The following is an 8,918-nucleotide window of genomic DNA, read 5'->3' on the forward strand; positions in this document are numbered from 1 at the left end:
TTTATTTAGAAAGTAAACAATATAAAGCATAAAAAAATCGCTGAAAAGTGATACAGAACTACAAATTTAATACAACACTTATATATGAAAGCTGTAACGGTACTCAAGTTATCTAGTCTACCGACACACACACACACATACACACACAGAGACACACATAAAGTAAGTCCCCTATAATACGCATAAGATGAGATATTGAGATGTAAAAAGGAGACAACTGTCACAATTTCATTTGATTTTTGTGCATGGTTACAATACTTCCTCTATACTCTGTATACAAGTAAGTAATACATCAATTCAATAATTAATTGTTTTTTGCGAAAGTGTATGCCATTGAATAATAACAATGGAATATGAGGGTTATATGAGATATATATCCCTCATATATCTCATATATAATATGAGATATATGAGGGTTCGAAAGTTTAAACAACACATCTAATATATATATATATATATATATATATAACCATCTAATTGTGTCAAATAGGCTTCTTGAGCTACGTGTATAATTTTTTTCTAACAATATTTTGCCGTGCAGTATATATATATATATATATATATATATATATATATATATATATATATATATATATATATATATATATATATATTATACAAGTCAAACAACATCTGACTGATATCGAATTTCTATTGTCGATTAAAGCATTAAGACGGCTTATTCACAATGTGAGTAACAATTAATTATATATTTTCGGTCGATTTATTTTTAACTTAAGTTAAGTAACTGAATTTCTTGATATCTATTTTATTCTAAAAGGCAATGTAAATAATAGACAAAAACAAATAAACATCCAGTTTCGTTTATTTTGTTTTTATTTAACCCTCAAGAGTATTGACAAAGTTTCGAAAGCTTATACGTTTATATTTTAATTTACACATTATACGTTATTTCGAATTGGCTAAATTATCTATAGTGCTTTAAAAATGGTCCATTAAAAATATTCCCAAGTAAAGTTTTCAAATTTCACGAATCATTGAGAAAAGACGTTTTGGATGACATTCTCTTTCTGGCTTCTTTAATTCCACCCCTTTGAGTACAGCCATTTGGCTCTGGCGATGACGTCATTGCTGTAGTCACCACCAGTCGTCCCCACATCAACACCTGACCAGGTCCAGACGTTCTTCACACCAAAGTTGTAGGCGGCCACACCACCTGTTTGTGATAGACTTAGTCTTAAATAGATCAAACAATATGTCAGACCAAAGTTGTAGTAAGCGAATCCATATGTTTGTGATAGAGCTTAGTCTTAAATAGATCAAACAATATGTCACACCAAAGTTGTAGTAAGCGAATCCATATGTTTGTGATAGAGCTTAGTCTTAAATAGATCAAACAATATGTCACACCAAAGTTGTAGTAAGCGAATCCATATGTTTGTGATAGAGCTTAGTCTTAAATAGATCAAACAATATGTCACACAAAAGTTGTAGTAAGCGAATCCATATGTTTGTGATAGAGCTTAGTCTTAAATAGATCAAACAATATGTCACACCAAAGTTGTAGTAAGCGAATCCATATGTTTGTGATAGAGCTTAGTCTTAAATAGATCAAACAATATGTCACACCAAAGTTGTAGTAAGCGAATCATTATGTTTGTGATAGAGCTTAGTCTTAAATAGAAATAAACCGGGAGTGATCTCCCCAAAACTTTCTCGAATATTCTTATATAACTTGGAATATAGATATGACTTTTAATTACTTAAACTTTTAAAAATAAAATAGAATCTCGTAGAAAAAAGAATTGCGCACCAAGCGAACGCCAAAACAAAATGTGCATAATAGTGCGCAATATTATTAGTACTTTATAAGTTTACATGCGTTTTTTTGAGAAATCGGAAATAGCGTAAATTAGTACTTACGATAACCGGAAATTACTCAAAATTTGACAGAAGGTAGAAAATTAGATCTTTTACTTACATGTGAAATTTCATTTATCTATCCAAAATAGTACCCAAGTTATAGGCTTTTGAAAAATTCAAAGTATAAAAAGTACCACTTCCGGTTATCGGAAATCGCTCAAAAGTTAATATGGATCCACGATTTTGATAAAATACTTATATATGATATTTCATCAACCTAGCTGTAACGGTACTCAAGTTACCGTGTTAACACACAAACAGACACACACCCACAGACAGACACACAGACATACGGACAAGATTGCAAAATTAAGTTTTTCCGTATCAGTGAGGTGTAAAACGTCGAGATTTGTAAAAATCTCGATTTTTTTTTGCACGATTACAAGACTTTCTGTATACTTCGTATATACGAGAAAGTAAAAACAAAATAAGTCAAAGCAAAACGAAACAATACAAGTCTTTGGCGATAAAAAAATACCAGTCTTAGTTAAAGCTAAATAAAATGTGAACCATTTTATGGTTAAAGACTATAACCTTATAAGTACATCGTTCAGTCACAGATTAAAGCTAAAAAGATGCACATTTTATGGTTCAACACTAAGACTTTCTAACAGCATCGTAGATTCAAGTGAACGTTTTTCACTGCTCTATTAATAAAATGATTTTAAAACAAGGCAACCAAAAAATAAATAAATATCGCTAAGAGTGTATTCGCAATGGAATAAATTACTAAACCTACTAAGTTAAAGTGGAAAAGCTAAAAAAATAGATTAAATAAGTAATTTGAAATATATGATAATAAATAATACACTACAGTGTTCCCTCTCTGTCAGCATATTATAGAGAAAAAAATATTCTGTGTCATAGTAAACTGAAAATGTATCGACGTTTTTTTTGTTTCTGGTTATAAACTATATACGGAATAGAAGCTCCCGACTAGCAGGAAATTAGTTTAGGATGTAAGCAGGAAAATTACCTTGTAGTGCTTGATCTTTTGTCCAGCTAGTCAGTTTAGATCTAACCTGAAATTGTTCGATAGTTGATTCTAATATTTGAATTGTATATCAAACACAGTCCAGTGTCTGAGCTTAAAAAATAGTGGAATGACAGTACAATTTATTTTTATAAAAAGTCAATTTAAAAAAATAATAATAATAAATTGATTAGATCAATACCACAGACTGACCTTTGTGATGTAAGGCACCAGGAGTTTATTGACCATCATCTCAATGTGAGCACAGCTGTTCCATGGGACGGAATTACAGGGTAAGCCTGACTTACTGTCGCACTGAAATTCAAAGTCGGCAGTAAATCCCAATTTGTTTGTGGGATCTTTTTTGCTTCTTAATTTCAATTTTTGCTTCTTTATTTCCGTATATCTATACATGTATTTTATTTTACATTTTTAAAACAATTTCAATGACGCGTCCTAAAAATATTGAGAATTATAGGAAAATAATTAAAGATATGTATATTTTAAGAATATGTTTTTTTTTTTGCAAGAAAATCAAACAATCACTCATAAATAGTTATAATGACGATCTATTGCCTAGTTATCTATGCATTAAGTTTACCTGCATGATTCCATAAGCACCATTGCTTGAGTAACCGTAGCTGTTAATGAGTAGTGTACCGCCTCTAGATTCTCTACTGGCGATGGCGGCAATGACAGAAGCTTGAATACCTTAGGGGTCATCCATAAATGACGTCACGCTTTTTTTGACGATTGTTACCTCCCCCTCCCCTCCGTCACACGTCGTCACAAAAAGCCAAATCCCCCCACCCCCTTAAATTACGTCACACCTCAACCTACACCCCCCCCCCCCCCCTGAAAATTGCAGTTGAATTGTTTTAAACATCGATATTTTTCCAAAATCTTGTCTAAACTATTACAATTTATTAAAACAGTTATCTAAAACACGAAATAACGTCTAAAGTTCGTTTTCTAACATTGCTTTTTTATAATGCAAAAAATGTGACGTCACAACAGCTGAACCCCCCCTCCCCCTCATCACACATTGTCAAAAAATTACGGACCCCACCCTCCCCCCTACGAGTGTGACGTCATTTATGGATCACCCCTTATGGGTTGCAAAATATATGTATTAAAAGTGTGTGTAACATTTATTAAATCCTAAATAATACTTCATAAAATGTTTTAATGTATGTAAAAAGAGCACTGTTTACATTTAAATACTTGCCAGTTCAACAATGAGAATTTTAAATAATTTAGTTTTTTTTAATGCGCAAAGCTATGGAATATTCTCAATAAAGGGTTATGTATTTTTGTTCCTAGTAGACCGAGACGAATGTAACTGCTGAAACCAGTGTGTGCGAGTGAGTACTCACAGTTAGCATCAGCAGAGGCCTGGTAACACGCTAACTGTTTAGTGAGAGCTGGGACATCAATCTCGGCCTGTTTGTTAGAATCAGCTACGCCTGGAATAAAAATGAAAATAAAACACATGACAAATAACGAGTATATATGTAGTTGTATCGATGTTACATACAGAGAATTTCGTGTTTTTAAACCATTAAACTTTGTAATAAAATGTAAATAACGAAATTTTAATCTTCTTAAGTCAAATCTTGAACAGGCAATTAATCGCAGTAATGAAGCTAATTAACGAACATTACCTCCAATTTTCGATCCAGTGGGATTTAGCTTTGTAACATCTCCATTACAGGTTCTGGAAGCTGTTGGAAGTCATATGAGAATTTTAAAAGGTGGAGTGGGGATGGGGGTGCCCACAATTGCATGTAAGAAGCACCACATAAGCATACTCCAGCAACCAACTAAACTAAGCCTAACTCTCTTTGCTCCTGTCAAAACCATAACGCTTCATGACGCGAATAGATGCATCTTGTTAATGTTAGTGATTAGCATTGTGTATTAGGAAATTATAGTTTTTAAATCTAAATCTAGACTTATTTCTGAAAATTGTTATAGTATTCCGAGCCGACCCGCGGTGCGGAATACGCCGCTCTTTAGTGACGTGTGAAGACTTCGTGAAAGCAGTCGTCCGTAACGACAGTTTACAGACGACAATAAAACGATCAAGAGCTTTTTACCTCTCCTTAATTACGAATCGTTTAAAAAATAAGTTATCTGCCCCTAACAGCCGTCACCAATTCGACCAGGCTCTACGATTGTAAACATTCGGCGTGAACCACAGCTTACTAGACTGGTGTAAGTGGGGTGATAGCAGTACGTTCTGTTGCGCATACCTAAAGAGCGAGCGAGGGGGCGGCAGGATAATATATATATATATATATATATATATATATATATATATATATATATATATATATATATATATATATATATATATATATATATATATATATATATATATATATTCTTTCTTTCTAAGGGGAAGTGCATAAGCTGTACATATTAAGTACAGTGTTATTGCGTGTTTTAGTGAATTTTATATTGTATGATAGACGCAGTAGCATCTGCAGGATTAGCGGAATGTTGGGTCCACACAGGGTGACAATCACCCTTTGTGATACTCCTATAAATATAAAATAAGTTATAAATAACAACTTTTATATCAACTTAATTTTTTCACACCTAAAAATTTGAAGTAACAGAAATTAACCAGTGTTTTTATTTTTATTTTAGCTGGTTAAAAAAAAAACGAGGTGTGTGGTTACCAAACAATATACATTAATTTAAAATACTGTAATGGGGTGCGTTATTTTTTTCAAGAATAATGTAGACCTTATAATAAATAAAATATAAGCTAGTCAACAAATTGCATTTAGAATGTTGTCTGATAAACTTTAAATAACATACCCACATCAGTTACAGCCAGCAATGCACAGAGCAAAAGTACGAACATTTTTCTCTTTTGGTAGACTTGACAATCAATTACTGAACGCAACCTGGCGTCTTAAATAAGAGAAACCTGGATCGATTTGTTATTTAATACGTAAAAAAATTATTTGACGTGTTTAAACATCAGTGTGACTGATGCAATATGTTAGCGTTACTAATGGTCTATTATTAGATGCTCGATCTCAATTTCTGATTGGATTATCTAAAAATAGATGCTAATTGCATCATTCGCAAAGTGACGAAACTGTTTGAATTTTTTTACGGACAAAAAGAAACATCCTACTTAATAAATAATCTAACCTTGGTTAATTTTTCTAATTATTAAAATAAAACGTATTACATGGCCCTCAGCGGCCCATGTGAGCCTTTGGGGGCCGAAACAGACATTTTTATTTGCAGCCTAATCGTACCCTACCAGGGCGCCAGAGGACACGCCTGATTCGATTCAGTGATCGTTTGTAACGCCCCATCCTATCCATTGTCTATCACACTGTTTAGACCGAACGTATTCACCATAGCGCTCAAGGAGAGACCAGGGTGCCAAAGCGCATCCTGCCGGGGGGGGGGGGGGGGCGCCCATGCAAAATTAAATCTCCACTCCCTCACCGCCCACCCATCCTATCCCCCCCCTCCCACCCCAGAAACCTCGGGAGTATTCATCAATTCCCTAAAGTTTTATGGCACCGGGATAAACTGTGTCGAACCGCAATCGTTTATTTTTATTTTTATATACCGTATATATAAAAAAAAGTCCCACCATTCCGTGACGCCGCCCTTGCGAACTTAAAAAAAAAAAGATTTTTTTACAGAAATATTCTCTGGAGTGTTCTAATCAACTCCCAAAAGTTTGATGGCGATCGGATGAACGCCGTGAAACCGCGATCGACGTTTATTTTTATATACCGTAAAGAGAAATTCGCACCCTCCTGTGGCGCCGCCCTTGCAAAATTAAAAATGATTTTATTTACAGAACCCTTCCCTAGAGTGTTCTAATCGAAACCGTGAAGTTTGATGGCTATCGGATGAACGTTGTGAGACCGCAATCGACTTTATTTTTATATATCATATATAGAGAGAATACAAATCGCGTCCTGCCGGGGTGCCACCCCTGCGAATTTGAAAATGTATTTAGCGCAAAAACCTCCCCAGGAATATTCTCAACATCTTTTCAACGTTTCATGGCGATCGTGAGAACGGTGTTACCGCAATTCACTTTTATTATTTTTATGTACCGTACTTTGAGAAAAATCGCACTCTCCCGTGGCGCCGCCCTTGCGAAATTAAAAATGATTTTTTTACAGAACCCTTCCCCAGATTCTAATCAACTCCCCAAAGTCTCATGGCTTTCGAATCGAATGAACGGTGTCAAATCAAAATCGACTTTTATTTTTATATACCGTACAAAGAGAAAAAACAAATTGCGCCCTGCCGGGGCGGGCCCCCCCCCCCCCCCCCCCTGCGAATTTGAATTTTTTTTCAAACCTCCCCAGGAATATTCACAACAACTTCCCAAAGTTTCGCGGCGATGTGATTAGAGGTGTGGTAATGCATACACAGACACACAGACATACATTGCTTTATATATATATATATATAGATACATTAAGTAAAGTAAAACGTTGGCGAATTGATTTGGTATGTTTGTCTAAGAAAGAGAATTTAATTAATATTTGTTTTCCTCCAACAACTTAGAAACAGCGACAGTAAGACGATACAAACAGAGCAGAAAACTTTCTAAATATCCTGTCGCCTGTAAGTCAAATAAACACCCGCACTGCCGAGCATAGCTTGACCCTAGCCACCTGTAAATCAAATAGAGGGCGGGCATATCCTGACTGTTTTTGGTCGAAAAAGAGAGAGAATTATTTGAATATCTAACCTGCCTGTCTTTATACCAGTGTCTTATCTTCTCGCTATTCCCATGTGGATCACGGACTCAAAACATTTGAACCAACAATTTATCCTCTCCTGGCGCTAACAACCCTGGCCACTGGTCAACATAACGGCTACTACAGTCATGTCAAGGCGGTCAGTCTCTTTGAAACCGTCACCTACTGTTCGCCCCTTACCGTGTATCCTATAAACGCTAAACTTTGTAATAGGCATCGATATTGGTTACCTACAATGATATCCCGAGAAAAAAATTTCTCAGAGAATAGGCCTATGGCTTCAGACAAACGTAACGATCAAGAGTTAGAATGTGTAGATCCGGGCTAAATATTTCACATGATCTTAATAAACCAAATGAAAGGAGCTTAACAAACAGATTTGTTGGTAAGTATGGCAAAATATATAGGGGTCATATCTAATTCTTCTTATGCCGGGTACCTGTTTGCAGTTGATAAGTTAACTATTTGCCAATAGTTGATCACATTTAGATGTTAAATCTAATTCCTCTTAAAATGGAAGCCTGTTTGCTCTTGTTAAGTAATCCATTTGTCACTACTAGAATCGCTCCCTAAATCAAAATCCGACTACAACCAGCCCGGCAACATAACACCAGAAAACGGACAATGACTTCTGGAAGAAAGTACTTGACGACACTTAGTCAAGCACAACAGCCATACATCATCCATAGTGATGCCGCGTTTAAACGTTTGTAACTTCAGGATACTAATCTGTGTTATAAATGTAAAATCAGGAAAAATAATCTGTGTTGTAAACCTTTGTAAAATCAACCAAAATAGTCTGTGTTGTAAACCTTTGTAAAATCAACCAAAATAGTTTGTGTTGTAAACGTTTGTAAAATCAATCAAAATAGTCTGTGATTTTAACGTTTGCTGCTAAGTCCTAATACGTAGGAGCATATGCTTATGTATTTAAAAACGATTGAATGATACAAGAGATCCGAACCATTGTATGCTTATATGCACAACTATTATTTATAATTTATTATACATTTATTTTTATTAATTATTATAAATTATTAATTTTTTAATTATAAATTAAATTATTATACATTATTATCATATAAAGTAGTATTTATTATTATAATAATTATATTAATATCAATATATATATATATATATATATATATATATATATATATATATATATATATATATATATATATATATATATATATATGTGTGTGTATATACATATATATATAATATTTATGTGTGTGTTTATTTCTTTGTCTATATAACATACTTTGCTTGATCATATAAGCGTATGGCCTGTGTATCCG

The 8,918-nt window shown here is 34.0% G+C and overlaps 1 protein-coding gene across 1 annotated transcript; it reads right to left on the minus strand.

Annotated features, from left to right (window-relative positions):
* Positions 1-810: 810 nt before the first annotated feature.
* Positions 811-5,794, minus strand: LOC131934946 (glycine, glutamate and proline-rich protein). The gene is made up of 7 exons (XM_059291218.1): positions 5,687-5,794; positions 4,522-4,581; positions 4,234-4,323; positions 3,459-3,568; positions 3,071-3,172; positions 2,861-2,906; positions 811-1,177 (listed from the first exon to the last, which is right to left on the minus strand). Exons 1-7 carry the CDS (start codon positions 5,730-5,732, stop codon positions 1,041-1,043), a joined length of 591 nt encoding a protein of 196 aa, XP_059147201.1. The 5' UTR covers positions 5,733-5,794; the 3' UTR covers positions 811-1,040.
* Between the last annotated feature and the right edge of the window lie 3,124 nt (positions 5,795-8,918).

Source organism: Physella acuta, unplaced genomic scaffold (assembly GCF_028476545.2).
Source record: "Physella acuta isolate Inbredline_101_S28 unplaced genomic scaffold, ASM2847654v3 ptg000124l, whole genome shotgun sequence".
NCBI classification, from domain to species: Eukaryota; Metazoa; Mollusca; class Gastropoda; family Physidae; genus Physella; species Physella acuta.

What these genes read in the sequence shown, in the direction of transcription:
- LOC131934946 (XM_059291218.1), bottom strand. Translation starts at nt 5,732, where the DNA reads ATGTTCGTACTTTTGCTCTGTGCATTGCTGGCTGTAACTGATGTGG. An exon ending in GCTGGCTGTAACTGATGTGG is followed by an intron (nt 4,582 to 5,686) that starts GTATGTTATTTA and finishes GACTTCCAACAG; the next exon opens with CTTCCAGAACCTGTAATGGA. An exon ending in TGGTGCCTTACATCACAAAG is followed by an intron (nt 2,907 to 3,070) that starts GTCAGTCTGTGG and finishes GAACAATTTCAG; the next exon opens with GTTAGATCTAAACTGACTAG.